Source organism: Lissotriton vulgaris, chromosome 2_1, assembly GCF_964263255.1.
Source record: "Lissotriton vulgaris chromosome 2_1, aLisVul1.2, whole genome shotgun sequence".
Lineage (NCBI taxonomy): Eukaryota > Metazoa > Chordata > Amphibia > Caudata > Salamandridae > Lissotriton > Lissotriton vulgaris.
The window spans coordinates 528,579,660-528,595,312 of NC_141687.1; the positions used below are offsets into that span (position 1 = coordinate 528,579,660).

The window sequence follows — 15,653 nt, forward strand, 5'->3', positions numbered from 1 at the left end:
AATTTTTAAAGTTTGAAGTAAAAATAGTGCCAAGAAGTTCAAAGGTTTAATAATAGTCAATGGTAGCGGTAGAACAAGACGTAGACCCAATCTGACACTGACCGGAAATTGAGCACAGGTTGGATACACTAATCAAGTTTCCCCTAGTCAAAGATTTTACAGTCAGACTTTAGGCCTTTAAGTCCCAATCCACACACAGAGCAGAGTTCTAAAGTCACCCCAGGACCATAAGGTAGGCACTTAAAGACTCACAGGGTGTCAGATAGAGGCCAACAGAAGGGTCCAGTCCCAACTGATCAGCTGGGTAGTTGCAAGGAAGGCCTCTTTTAGCATGTTGTATCCCTATAGCTTGAACAAGAGGTCAGTCATCCTTATAACTCTTGGGGTCCAGTTCTTTATCGTAGGTACAAGGGCGCTCAGATCCAGCTTTCTAGGTCCTTCTCAGGTCTTAGACTTTAAGTTCAAACCTCTTCTGATCTTCCACATGCCCAGGAGTGGTCCTGAAGTGGATGCATGGAGGTGCCACATTTATGCCTGGCACACGTTAGGGGATGCAAATGACCCCTGGGTACACTATATCTAATAAGGTAAGGGTTTCTGAGGCTAACCCTACCCACTTTGGGTATTTTCAAGATGGGCGCAGTCTTCAGCCAAGCTAACTTGGGGTCAGATGGATGGGGTTTGTGGAGAGTGTACTGTGGTAATCCTAGTGTCCTCCCACATTTAACATTAAAATCCAGTTTAGGCAGTCCCAATACCCACCAGCAACCCCAGAGACAGAAGTCTGGTAAAATCACAGCTAAGCTTTCAGCAACCAGACAGTGGATACATACAAAGTGCTTTGGCGTTCTGTTTCCCTCTTTTGAAGTGCTACCCTAATATTATTTGTAAAGCCCAAGCACACCTGTTATGCAGGATGTCCCATTCAAGCAGGATTTGACACTCAAACGTCCAAAAGGATGCTCCCAGCTCATCCCAGTGGCCTCTCCAAACCAGCCCTGGGGCAGCTGTCCCTCACACAGGTGTTGGTGCCTAGCAGGCTAGAGCGACATATGGGCGGGCAGGCCCAGCTGTGAGCTAGAGCTGCCTGTTACAGGGGTGGCCTCTTTGAAGTGCACAGCCCTCAATCCATACTGTCAAGGGGAGGACAACACTTTCCCATACCCAAGGCCTACTGTCCCTGCCCTGGAGCATGTTCACACTTCACCACATTGGAGCCATCAAAGTGCCAGATAACAGTTGGATACTTACAGAAAGGCCTCCAGAGGCTTTATACAGGCAAAGGTAACATTTATAAAGTACAATTTCTGTAATAAGTAGACAACATTAAACGTTACCACTCAATTGGATTTGGTTTAGCTATTAAAGAGTCCTTGAATTAATTCTGTCTGGTCCAATTAGAAATTAGCATTATGAGGTGTTCCAATGTAATCCAGTGTTTCCCTATGGAAGCAGACAGCCTTGCTATAGTGAAAATACCCTCAATGGGTTTTCACTGCAAGGACATACGGAATATTAAAATTTTACATGCCCCTACATGCCCTGCTTTTAAATAACATTCACCCCACTTTATGGACTATAGGGGGCACCTTATGGTTCCCTAATAATATTTACATGGAAGGTTTAGGCCTGTCATAAGTTTTATTTTGACTGGTCAAATGTGCAGTTTAAATTTGCACATCCAGGCTTCTGGTGGCAGGCCTGCAGTCATGTTTACATTTTGACTGCAGTCAGTGGCACAATGAGTGCAGCAAGCCCGCTGGTGACATTTAACTTACATACCCTGGGTACACTGTGGGTACCATATATTAAGGACTTATAGGTAAATTAATTATGCCAATTAGGAGTTTACATTTATCATGTTGGAAAGAGGAGCACAAACAGTTTACTATTGGTTAGCAGGGGTAAAGTGCACAGAGTTCTATAGGCAGTACAAGGTTGAGCAAAAGCCTTCCAAATTTGAGGTGATTCTGCAGAAAGGGCAATTTTTCAAAATTACACAATAAATGGTAGCTAATTGCAAAGGGTGTAGTGCTACATGCCTCAGAAACACCGACAGCAACATGAATATTAAGAACTGGCCAGCCTTTCTCCCAAAGTCGTGAATGAGCAAGTGGCTTAATATCAATGAGCTTATGTGGTGGAACAAATAGAAATGGTACAATATGGTGTTTGGAGAGACCCTTCATATTACCTAACTATGAAGCACAGTAACACAATTTGAATGGGAAGACAGTCGCAATTTGCGAGTACCCAATAGAAAGGGTGCAAGGGTGTCAAAAGGACACCCTGTTGCACCCCTGAAATATGCATGTGTGTACATGTGCCGCACAAAAATGCCTCAAGGGCATATATGTGTGCCACATGGCACTTTGAAAAATGCAAAAAAGTGAATTTTTCTAGGACATCGCAAATTACCACCAACTTGAAGTTGGTGGTAATTTGCGATTCCTTAAGGCCAGATCGCACATTTTGGGTGCTTCCAGGATTGCATTTAAGGAACCGCAATTTGCGATTCCTTAAATGCATTCGCAAAGTAGGGAATCGCAAATTTTGCGATTGCCTTATTTGGATGCTACATCCGAAAAGGCTTTTTCCCGTTCGCAAACGGGAAAACCCTTGATACATCTGGCCCTAAGACTAGTTAATATCATTTTTGTTTCTTGAATACATTGTGAGGTCCCTCAAGGAAGTCTTGCGTGTGTGGTGGACGATGAGACAAATAAGAATGGGGCTTCAGCACTCACGCAAGTAGAAAAAATGGACTCTTGGGCAAGTCTGGGAATAGCAAACGAAATACCCTTATGGACCTTGCATGATCTCAGCCCTCTTACTGGCCTGGGAGTGATCAAAGTTAGACAGATATCACTGGTGGAACTTCACAGGACTCATCCCTTAAGCCGAAGTGGGCCAGCAGGCATCCCAGAGGCCCGAGGTGTGCAGTGCTGAGAAGAACATCGTAACTACATTCAAGACAGAGGTGAAATGTCTGGGCTATAATAATGCCTTAACTTACAATTACAAAAAGAATTGTTGATGGACAGAATGCAGAACAATGTCTTACATTCACCCCATCACAGAGATCTGGGCCTAAATCCATTGTTTTTTGCTCACTATGCCATTCCAGTTTGGACCCAGCCATATGCAAATCAGTCTTGACCCTGCGCCCAATGGGAACAGTCTAGCCCGAACTGCCAGGCCAGGTCCTCCCTGGACTGGAAACAAGCATCCTAGGACCGGTTTGTTTCCAGTCCAGGTAGGACCTGGCTTGGCAGTTCGGGCAGGACTGTTCCCATGGGGTCAAACCTGACTTGCATACTTTTCAACTGTTGTTTTTGCATTTAACTTACAATTAGCCCAGACCTCCCTTGCACATTTATTTACATATCCGCATAAAATAACAAAATCCCCAAACCACTGGGCTTAAGTATTTGTCTATTATTTTGAAAGGAGAATGCTAGAACAGTCATTTCATCATGAGAACCAGCAATGTTTTTAGGTTTTTGAAGAGGTAACAGACCCAGTGCATACTGTAGGAAATGTAGACTCCATAGGTGTCTTATTTTAATTGTGCATCTTTCCGACCACACCTGAAAGTATTAACCAGTTAATCTATGAGAGACTGAGAGAGTGTAAACTGTAAATAAACTCTTACAAAGCATCTCATGCTTTCTGTATCAGCTTTGTGTTGTTAGCTGATTACCCATTTACCACATGCGTTACAGTTTTAGTATGATAATGATAACATGACTTTTTATCAAACTGCGTGAGGGCACTGCTTCACCCAATCCATTAGGTGAACATTACAATATTTTCTTAACTTGTGAGCTATTCAGGTGACAAGTCGGAGGTGTTGAATGTTGACGACCCAGACTTGGACAAGTACCCGCTGTTCTCCAAAGCGAGGCGTTACGAGTGCTACTTGGAATCCGGAGATGTGCTTTTCATCCCTGGTAAGAATGGCAGGAGAGTTTTTCGATAGGTCATATTTTTTTTTACTTAATACATATATGCTTTCAAATTTTTGTGTGCTGTTGTCCCACTGCCATTTCTTTCGCATCTGCTTTAAATAAAATCTCTTATCACCAGTGCGTAATTTGCTCAGCACCGGCACTTAATTGTCAATATTGCACATGGTGGTGCTGCTCATCTATTTTTTAGAGGAGCAGAACAACGTTTGTATATGAATACAATATGCGTTAAAATTACTTCTACCTGCCTCCCCAGCCATTCTTTTAGCTTTGGGGACCAGGAATAATGTAAACTGTCGCCCTCAGGGCGATGGGGTGGTGCAAGCTGCAGTGGCCTCCTGGTCAGGGCCCTGGCACTTACGATTTTACAGATTAAGTACTGTCTACTACACTCAAGCATATTGTAAATTCACAAATTTATAACCAGACTTCAGGAACCAGTTGTGTGACCAGAAAATTTGGGGCATTTTTTTGTGTAAGAAATACATAGTGCGCGATCTGAATAGGAATTAACTTTCTGTGAATCCACATATTAAGTAATTACAAAATCCAATAATTATCTCATGCACACTTTCTAATTGTGACATTATTGCAATTTGTGAATATTTGGAATCACTAATATTTTTAATATGAGATGAACTGCACAGCAGAGAGAAAACAGCTTTTAAAGGTGCAGCATTGATACATAACAGAATGTGTACCAAGGAACACTTGCCAAAATGGAATTACGAGCAACGTGTTGGAAGGACATATTCTTGCCAGTGAGGTACCTACAAAATATGAAGAAAAAAAAACCCTTGAATGTACTTAATGGCAGAACAGCACTCTGGGAATACATCTAGATAAAGAGAAACACAGTTAGGAGTATTTCTATTTATTTATAAAGTTTTATATAGCGCAAACAAGATCCTGAACGATATCAGAACGCTTTACAAAAGGATGGAAGGAAGGTATTAAATGCAAGATCAACATAAAAAAAGAATAAGAAACATGAATAATTACAGTACAAAGGGGTCAAATGAGAATAATACAACAGCTAATACATAGCGTGCTAAGAAGGGGGCAAACGATGATATAAAGAAAAGTAGCTTAAAACGGTGGTCTAACAGTTGTAGGATTATAGACTTAAAGCAGATGATCATAACCCATTTTAAGGTAAGAACTTGTTCATTAGGAATCGTTTGGCTTCCAGTTTGAAAGCACCTGTGGAGGAGATGCTGCGTACTTCCAGTGGGAGAGAGCTCCAGATCTTTGGGGCAGCGCCAGAGAAGGCTCGACGGTGGCAGGTTTTCTTTTTGCTATAGATGTGTAGTTTCAAGAGGAAAGAGTTAGCACTTCTTGAGGGTCTGCCACCCCTGGATAGTTCAGGTTTTTGCCCTAGGTAACTGGGGGTTTTGAAATGGAGGGCTTTGTGTGCCAGACAAGCCATCTTTAGCTGAATTAGAGCTTTGTAAGGCAGCCATTTAAGGTATTTTAGCACTGCGTATATGTGGGCGTTTCTTTTGGTACCTGTAATCAGTCTAGCCGCAGCATTCAGAGATGCCCTTAGTGGAGCCAAGGTATATTTGGGTAGGCCACAGAGCGTAGTGCTGCATAGTCAAGTCTCGGCAACACAAGCGCTTGGACCACCTGCTTGAAGTCAGATTGTGGAAGGCATGGTTTGATATTTCTGAGTGTCCTCATCAAGTGATTATCTATTAACTCTGTAAAAGAATAAGGCAAAGTGCTCAAACATGGAAGATGAGAAGAACTGGCTACAAACATGAAGACATGTTAGAAAAAGAGAACCCACAGTCACACATTCTGTCCTCACCGGAGCAATGGAAGAAGGCAACACTGCACCCTCGAGCCCTAGACATCATCTTTTCTCCTTGAATCATCTGAAGGCCCTGTGAGCAGGGGCGGCTCCTCCTCTAAGGCGGAAGAGCATTGCTTCACTACTGCGAGCAGTGTAAAGAGGAAAACTAAAACGATAACTGATGTTATTATTGTTTTAGTTTTCCTTCCTGCGGGGAGGGGCGGGTGGGACAGGCTGACCAGTGTAAGGGCAGGAGTATAAAGCACACTCTAAAGTTGGCATAAATGTTTTGCCGGCCCAAGAGGGTCGGTCAAACCGGCAGGCACACTTTGCATCTTCCCCACCAGGCTGCATTACACAGCCTGGTGAGGAACACGAAGTCTCCAAGCCCCTGTCCGAGTGCTGATCTACAATGCTCAGACTAATCACAGCGCTGCTTTAGGCAGCGTTGTGAGTGGACAGGGCATGCTGGAAGCTTCTTGTTGCAGCACTGAGGAGACCGAGCAGAGGCAGCAGTATCCTGCCGCATCCAGTTAAGTTAGTTCAATTTTATTTTTGGTCTCCAACCATACACCCCCCGCCCCATAGCCCGCCTCACCACCCGCGCTTAGTAGTGGCCGCTACTGCCTGTGAGCTCTATTATGTTACCCTTTTCAGATTATCTCTTGTGAAATCAGTTTGTAGTGTAGAAATAATGTAATGAAATTATTAAATCCTTTGTTTAAAAGGCAATCATTCACAAGATGCGAGAACCTGTATTAAATGTCCTATGACGTTTTACTTCACCACTGGTGTAAAAATGGCCCATTGTCAAAAAGAGGTTTCTTTTTCAGCTAGTGCTGGCCACAAGAAAGATGTAGATTGAAATGGCCATGAAACAGACATTGGAATAAGCAAGAATGGACTAATGCAAAGCAGTGGGAAAAGCAAATAGAAATTCAGGAATGGCAACACATTTTTGAGTTATATATATTTTTTAATTGTAAGCTTCGTCTTATGTTTTGGAGGATTTTAATGTTGTTTAACCCACTTACTGTAAGTTATTTAGCTTCTTTAACAGTGTTTTGCATTGAATCAGGTGTAGCATGTTCTCATCATGTGACAGCTTTCCCCCTTTTTCTTTCTAGCTATGTGGTTCCATAATACAATTGCAGTGGAGTTCGGAGTGGGTGTAAATGTCTTTTGGAAGCACCTCCCACCTGATTGCTACGATAAAACTGACACCTATGGGAACAAAGACCCTGCAGCAGCCTCCAGAGCGATGCAAATTTTGGACAGGGCATTGAAGACACTAGACGAACTGCCAGAAGAATACAGGGATTTCTATGCACGAAGGATGGTTTTGCGGATAAAGTCCAAAGCCTACAGCACAAACTATGAATGAACACTATAACTTATCCAGTGACAAAAAAAGGTACTTGAGATGGATGGTGTAACTCAGCGAACATGCCCCCAAGTGATGAGGTTGTTCCTGTGGCACAGTGGTTTCCAAAAGCCATTAATTAAATAAAGCTTTATCAGGTTTGAATCCCTGAGCTCAAAATAAAGTAAAAATCTCTCAACCATGATATGTTGTCAAATAAAGACACTGTGGGTATTCCTAAGGAGCTCAAGACAGTCCGAAAAATAGAGTACCATGGTACTCCAAGACGCACCAGAGAGGCAATAGCTCCTTGATCGTGCCATCAACATAAATGTAGAAGAATGTCACCTTAACTCCTCAATATGTCTGTATAAGCAAAGGTCTTGACAATTGTACATGTTGCAGAGTTAGCAAACACAAACTAATGAATGATGTTGTTCTTGAGGTCTTAATACACAGTATGCCTGAGCCATCTCTGTAGACCAGCTCGAGATGGCAAAATCTACAATTGCGATAGAACCTGTTAAGGTGCTATGGAGATGCCATTTTGTTTGTTTGAAAAACAAGATAGAGCATGATGGGATATAATGGCCACCGGGTTGAATCAGTTAGTTTGTTTCCTGTTCACCCTTGGTACACACGTAATATTTGGTCTCCGATGACTTATTAAAATACAATGGTGTCAAAAGAAAAACATGTAAATGTACAACACTGACAGAGTTGTGTGAGGGAGAAAGTCTAATCTAGTTAGTTTATTATTCATGCATGCTTTGGTCATTAGAATCCCTCAGAGAAGGGAAATCCATGTTCCCAGACCCAGCACAAATATTAGTGGTGACATGGCCTTTTTGTAATGTCACTTTTAAGGTTAAATTTCAATATCCACATCGGCTGTTATCAGCGCACAGCCGATGTGAACGCTGTTGCGCCTACTCTTCACCTGAGCGGCCGCCATCATCCCAGGCGTGCTCGCTGACCACGCCCTCTTTAGGCCACGCCCCCCGCCCAGCCTATAAAAACGCTGCTTACTAGCGTCCGCTTCGATTTCTTAACCCACTCCTGAGGCGGCAGCCGGGAGCTGGCGGTACGATCTCTTTGCTCTTTGCTCACTATTTGTTTTAAAAATTGTTTTGGTGTCACTCTGAATATTGTGTTTTTAAATGCGACGTTCAATCTTTAAACTTACCGCCCTCATTGCTCTTTTGGTGGCAGCAGCCCAACGCTGTTATCAGCGCACAGCCGATGTGAACGCTGTTGCGCCTACTCTTCACCTGAGCGGCCGCCATCATCCCAGGCGTGCTCGCTGACCTCGCCCTCTTTAGGCCACGCCCCCCCTAGGTAGATATGTGCTTGCATAGGAAGCGCAGCGGACGAGCGCAGCGGGAGCGCCGTTTGCGTGCCGAAGGCAAGCCCGTCTGCGCCCGTCCGCGCCAAGACCGCGACAGGCGCAGGAATCTCTGGTCAATCCCCCCCTCTAGTAGGTTACCAGTCGAAGGACCTGCACCGCTTACGCAGGATAAATAACTGCAATTGCAAACTGGATATGAAGAACCTAAACGGTCCTTTCAGTTGTAAAATCTGCTGCTGGTCCTCCCATAGAGACCCCGCTAAGGCTCTTATTCCCGAAACCAACCCCCTGGACAACACACCGCACTTTAAAGGAGGGCTGATCAACGCTCGCTCCATGTGTCGGCATAGCCAGGATATAAGAGACCTTATCCTAAACTTAGACCTTGATTGCCTTCTTATTACGGAAACCTGGCTAACGGATGATAGCAACCCTGATCTAGCTATAGCCCTCCCCCAGGGCTTCTCAATCTTTAGGCAAGACAGACTGAAAGGGAGAGGTGGAGGAGTTGCCATAGTACTTAGAAACAACTTCAACTGCCACACTTTTAATTTAGACCCCCTCAAAGACAGTGAAGGTCTTGGCTTCTCCATTTAACTAAATGAATCCTCGTCTTTCTCAGGTGGACTGATCTATCGCCCCCTGGAAACGCCGGCAGATTCCTGGACACGCTCAGTGACTCTCTGGGACACCTTCTCCTTAGATACCCTTATTTTACTCTAGTCGGGGATTTTAATTTACATCTTGAATCCAAAATCGACTTACAGGCCAACAACTTTTTACAGACCCTAGAAATTTTCAACCTCCAACAAAGAGTTACTCACCCCACTCACCTACTAGGGCACACTCTTGAGGGGGTATGCACAAACTTCCCTCATCTAACAACACTACCCCCCGCCCCACAAATATGGACTGATCACAGTCTGATCCAGTTCCATATAAAAACCTCACGTCCGCAGACCTCTAGTAAATCCAGGTCACACTCGGACAACCTCGTCAATTGGAAAAAGATAGAGGAAAACTTCGAGTTAAATCCCATTACCCAATCTCTGGCCCTTAGTCTCTCCGGCGAGGCCGAACATGACGCTAATCTCTTCCATAAGTGGATTCTGCAGGAGATCAGAGCACGGGAACCTCCCAATCATCCCCGAAGAACAGATAAAAAACTTAAGTCCAATGCCCCTTGGTTCTCCTCTGACCTAGCAAAATCCCATCTATCTTGCAGAAAAGCCGAACGCAAGTGGCGTAGAACGTACGACTCGGCCGACAGACTTTCTTATATTCAGCTGAGGAAAATATATCATTCCAACATTAAAACAGCTAAAAAACTCTTTTACACGAATGCTATTAATGAGTCCAAACAGAAGCAAAAAACATTATTTTCGATAGTAAAAACGTTCACCCACCCCAAAGCGTTACAACCTGAAATTCCTCCATCTCAAGAGTTTTGTAACCAAATCGCTGATTATTTTGAGGAGAAAATTGACGCCATCCAAAAAAAATTTCCTCCATCACTTGCAACCCAGATTTCTAGCATAACTGCTCAGAAAGAAATTCCAGTCGGTAGCCTGAAGAGCTTCTCACCGGTAAATCTAGATCAAACAAGAGAAGTTATTCTGGCATGCAAGTCCGGATCTCCCTCTGACCCATGCCCCCCCAGAATTCTCCATCAACTCATTGACGTGGTGAACCCTATCATCAACAAAATTGTTAACTCCTCCCTTAGCACGGGAACAGTGCCTCGCATATGGAAACAGGGAATTGTAAAACCCCTGATGAAGAAACCCAATAAATCACCCACTGAGCTTACTAATATCCGCCCAATATCGCTTCTCCCGGCTCTAGGAAAGATGACCGAACAATTGGTTTATAGAGAATTAAAAAGACATCTTGAAGTACACAACATACTCCATCCCCAACAATCAGGCTTCCGCCCCCATCATTCTACAGAAACGGCACTGATCGAACTAACAGACTCCATAAAACTGCTGCAGGATCAGAAGAAGAACGCCGTCCTCATTCTTCTAGACCTCACAGCGGCATTTGATACCGTCTCGCATTCCATTCTGCTTACCAGATTGAAAGATATAGGTATCTCAGAGGTAGCCCTAGCATGGATAACGTCCTTTTTAACCGACAGATCTCAAACGATCGCCCTAGGTCCCTTCCTCTCCCAAGAGAAGAGGGTCTCATCTGGAGTTCCCCAGGGCTCCATTTTGAGCCCTCTACTCTTCAATATTTATCTAATTCCACTCATTTCCCTGATTGAATCATTCGGCATACCTGTAACATCGTATGCCGATGATACGCAACTCATCGTGCCCCTAGAGGAACACTCCACTAAGGCTGAACAAAACCTCAAAAACTGCCTGAAGGCCGTTTTTCATTGGATGGATATTAACCACCTAAAATGTAATTCCAGCAAGACTGAGATTCTCCCAATGGGAAAAAACACCAACTTCTGTCCAAGCCTATGGTGGCCTGAAGATTCAGTGGCTCCCCCCCCAGACCGTAACTACTGCAAGGAATCTTGGAGTCTTGTTCGACACAGACTTGTCTTTCGACCAACACGTTAGGACTGTGGCTGGCCGCTGTTTCGGAATCATTAAGTCTCTTAAAAAATTCTTTGATTTCCTACCGATAGACTCTAGTAAAACCGTGGCAGTGGCCCTAATTCTGGCACGCCTAGACTACTGCAACGGTCTTCTTGCGGGTGCAAAGAAATCCACACTTAAAAAACTTCAAAGTGTACTTCACTCCGCAGCCAGATTAGTTTTGAGGCTGCCCAGAAAGTCTTCAGTATCCGCAGCTTTAAAAACTTTGCACTGGCTCCCACTTCATAAAAGAATATTTTTTAAGATTCTTGTTGTAGCATTCCGGGCTTTTAATCACTCTGGCCCGAAATATCTCATCAAACGTTTCCCTCACTACAACCCTAGCAGAACCCTGCGCTCCGCGAATGACAATCAAATCCTTCCATCTAGGTTTAATCTGAAAACCAAAGGTGGCAAAACTTTTAATCATCTAGCCACAAAAGCCTGGAACCTCATGCCCAAAATCCTGAGGTCCCAAACCCAAGAAAAACTTTTCAGGAAATTACTTAAAACCTGGATTTTTAATCTCCCAGATGAGTATACCATGGCTGCCATCTAATTCTTAACCTTAGGAAGTAATTTGATCTCTACCAAGAAATCAGCGCCAAGATGCTCCTTCCGGAGCGACCGTCGCGCTCTACAAATACCCCTACAAATTACAAAATTACAAATATTAGTGGTGATATGGCCTTTTTTAATGTCACTTTTAAGGTTAAATTTCAATATCCACTAGGTATGCAATACTGAATTAAGTGCATCCGTTTGGACTGTCATTCTTACGCCAGCAACAAACAAGAGTTATCAACCAGTGCATCAAAGGCAAGTATCGCCTACCACCTAAATGCTGTAGAACACAATAATAAACTGAGATAATAATGTAGGAGTCGCTTTGATCAGGTAATGTCACTTACTGCTGAAAATATGTCCACTTATCTTGAGATATTTTTTTTTCTAAATTTGTCTGATTTATTGCTCCATGAGAATTCAAACTCACACCCTGGTGTGTTAATTTAATCTGTTGTATCATGCACTTCTGATATCCCTCTGCTTTAAAAAGACAACAAACTGTTGCGAAATCAACCTGACCTAATAATCCAAAGACTCAGGGCATCATGTATATTTTGGTGGGTGGAACACACACAAGGGGTACTGAAGGTCTGGGAGGCTGGCAAAAAAAGGGTCTACTTGTTAGACAGCATATTTGCTACCACTAAAAAGTGTATAGACAAAAGTGTTAGGAGAGAGAGAAAAGTCCCATCAGCCCACCCGTTGGCGGAGCTTCATCGTTTGGGATTGAGTAGCTCACTTGTATCGTCCAGATTCCTCACTCAGCAATTGTGAGGAAGAGCTGGCATCCAAATTTACCAGTGTGTACCGCCACAGGAAGAAGGTCAAAAGCTGTGGGAAAAGAAAGTGTTGCAGTGTAAAGCAAATGTGGTGTCGAGGAGGGGTTGCGAGGCACCGACGGACAGAGCGGGGCCTCATTGACCTGAGCGAGCGCCAGGTGAGGTGGGGCTACTCCCAATCCAATTATGGGAGAGGAAGATATCCAAACAAGTCCACACCTTCTACCAATCAGACGCTAACCACTGGGTAGGTCTTTTTTGGTACACTTGGTTGTAGTAAAATATGTGTGTTTTTTCTGGTTCTTTTTGAGCACAGTTTTTTTCACCGTTGCAGTAGTGTTCCATCCAGAGGTCCTGAAGAAAGCCACGTGTTGGCTGAAACATGTCGACCAGTAATAAGATCATTGGTAGTTGCATTGTTATAAACTACCTTCACTCTGTTTTTAATCTTGCTATTTGGGTGGCCTCATTAATAAAAATTGTTCTTTTGGCATCCTCATAGGCAATTTTACATTTCACTATTTTCACACCACATTTGCTTTACACTGCAACACTTTCTTTTCCCACAGCTTTTGACCTTCTTCCTGTGGCGGTACACACTGGTAAATTTGGATGCCAGCTCTTCCTCACAATTGCTGAGTGAGGAATCTGAACGATACCAGTGAGCTACTCAATCCCAAATGATGAAGCTCCGCCAACGGGTGGGCTGATGGGACTTTTCTAGTTTTTTTCTCTCTCCTAACACTTCTGTCTATACACTTTTTAGTGGTAGCAAATATGCTGTCTAACAAGTAGACCCTTTTTTTGCCAGCCTCCCAGACCTTCAGTACCCCTTGTGTGTGTTCTGCTAGTTAGATTTAGGGGGTAGGGTACTATCTGGTCTCTAAACATCACTCCCCTTAGGACCCCTTCGTAAAGTTTTTGTTTTGGTTATTTTGGTGGGTGGCCAGTTTTTCCGCCAGGGCGAAGGAGTAAATTAGTCCATTGGCCAGGTGGAGGGACCAACTATCAGATTTATAAAAAACTACCGAGCTGGTGATCTTTTATAAAGCATTGCCAGGAACCGCTGTCATGGGGGTTCCTTGCAATGCTTTTAACAGTTTAGTGCAAGACTCCATCAACATGATTGAGCCTTGCATCAAACTGTTTTCTTTTTTATTTTCGAAGAATATCCCAAAACATGATTTTCTTAAAAGTAATTCTCCCCTCGCCATGAGAGTCATCTCCCATTGTGGGGGTAGAATTATTTGCATTTTACTGCCCTTTATCTGCCAGGGTTTGCTTGGCAGTGACGGACAAAAAGAAAAAAATTTATATATGTCTTCCCATCCTGATTGGGTGGGCACACATAAAGCCATTTCGCCGATGGCCCCTAATCCGTCATATAGGTTTGGCAGTGACGGAATTGGACCACCGTAGCCAATCCGTATGTGGGAAGACTTTCATGTTGGTGGTATGTATACTCAGTTGTCATTGCGACAGAGTATACATACCGCCAACATATAAATGAAACCTCAATCTCTTTGCCACTTAAACTACAGAAAGACATGAACATTGTGAACATGCCAGGGAGTGAGACTGTCCTTACCAGGAATGAAAATGCTGTGACTACTAACAAAAATGATATGTTGCCTGCGCCTGGACTAGCAACACTTTTTTTATTATCAAAATAAACTGCACATTTATTCATATTTATGATTACAGAACTCTGTGGAAGTCCACATGAACTAAGAAACCAAAAACACATTAAAAAGAATTCTATTTTGATGATAAAATTAACACAGAAAAACACTCCTTCCCAACAAGACATCAGGGACTCCTAAATGGAATCCAACAAAAAAAAGTCTTCAGATTAAAAACATAGCAATATAATGTACAGTACAAAATAATTAAATGTCCTTCATGCCCTTTGTGCAAAAGTTTAGGAGGTAAATAACATAAGATAATATATCTACCCTAAAATACCATCACAAGATAAAGATATTGTAGTATCCAAGCTTTAATGTTATTCAGGTAACCTCATGCTGTGCCAGTGGAATGTTCCAAGGATGATGTGATACAGAATGTTGGGAGTCAGAAGTGTCAGTTGAGAAGGGCTGAGCAGCATGCTGGCTGCTCCTGGTGGGGTCTGTACTGGACTTAACAATATGTCCTGTAATTATCCATGAATAAACAACTGACGATCCTCTACACCTCTGAACTTGATTACTACATTTTATTGGTGACGATCTGGTAACTTGTGCTACTTGCTCTACAAAGAGGATGTTCTCACAGAGGTCACAGATGTTTGACAAGAAACAGAAACTCAAGAGAAGACTAACTACAACAACTTGGCTTGTATCCCCACCAGTTGTCTATACATCAGACAGGCCCCATTCAAACATGCTGTCCTCTTTCTCTGTGGCCACATCTACTGGAATTACCTACTCAACCAAAGTGAAGAACAACAACTGTTTTATGTTGTAGGTTTCATTGGACCACTTCTACTAGTGTTGTGCCTTCAGTGAGGGTAAGCCTCTTCATTTTGACGTGCTATACTTAAGACTCTCTTTTCAGAAAACCCTCCACTGTCGTGTCTATGAAGCCTTATGGGTATCAAGATATTCCTCTGCCTCGAGTGAATGCACGTCACGTTTGCGAGGATGTAGTGTGAGCTTACACTCGATCGACATTGCACAGTGCTAGGTTTCCTCCTGCAGCTACAGGCTTACATGTTATTGGTTCTTGTTTGCTATAGACTCTAGTATTTATCGAGTACTATGCATTTTTCCAAGTCTTGTCAGGCAGTAGTGTCAGTGTTTTGGCAGCTTTTGTGGGCCATCAGCTTGAGACAGCTTGTGTGTTTTGTGAGTCACAAGGTTGGATACCTTTTGTCCGTTATTACTAAAGTCCGTTAAGACATCGTAACAGTGGGAGTTAGTCAACTGCTATGTTACTGTTCAAAAGATGCTGGCGCGAGTCACATTTGGCGTGTGCTCACCTACCTGCGTCCAACTCTTGTGCAATGCCTCCAGTGTACCTCTGTGACGTGACCTTCTCCACGCAAATTTCTGCTGCTGAGGACGCTTAGGAGCACGGTGACGCCGGGAGCCATCTGGCACGGCGTCACCGGTGCGCCCCATTTTGCGGGTTTTAGTGATCTAGTGCTTTCTACCTGCTTCCAGTATCCTGTGTCATATTTTGCCAACCACGTAGTCCTTCGTACTTTTCTGCTGCTTCATTTTGATGCACTG

The 15,653-nt window shown here is 43.4% G+C and overlaps 1 protein-coding gene across 1 annotated transcript in view; it reads left to right on the forward strand.

The window, feature by feature from the left end:
* TYW5 (tRNA-yW synthesizing protein 5) overlaps nt 1–14,610 on the forward strand; it is a 167,406-nt gene extending 152,796 nt beyond the window's left edge. Inside the window, exons 7-8 of the mRNA XM_086955469.1 lie at nt 3,837–3,953; nt 6,897–14,610. Coding sequence (XP_086811595.1) covers nt 3,837–3,953; nt 6,897–7,153 — 374 coding nt within the window. The 3' untranslated portion in view covers nt 7,154–14,610. The remainder of the gene's footprint in view (nt 1–3,836; nt 3,954–6,896) is intronic.
* The last annotated feature ends 1,043 nt before the right edge of the window (nt 14,611–15,653 follow it).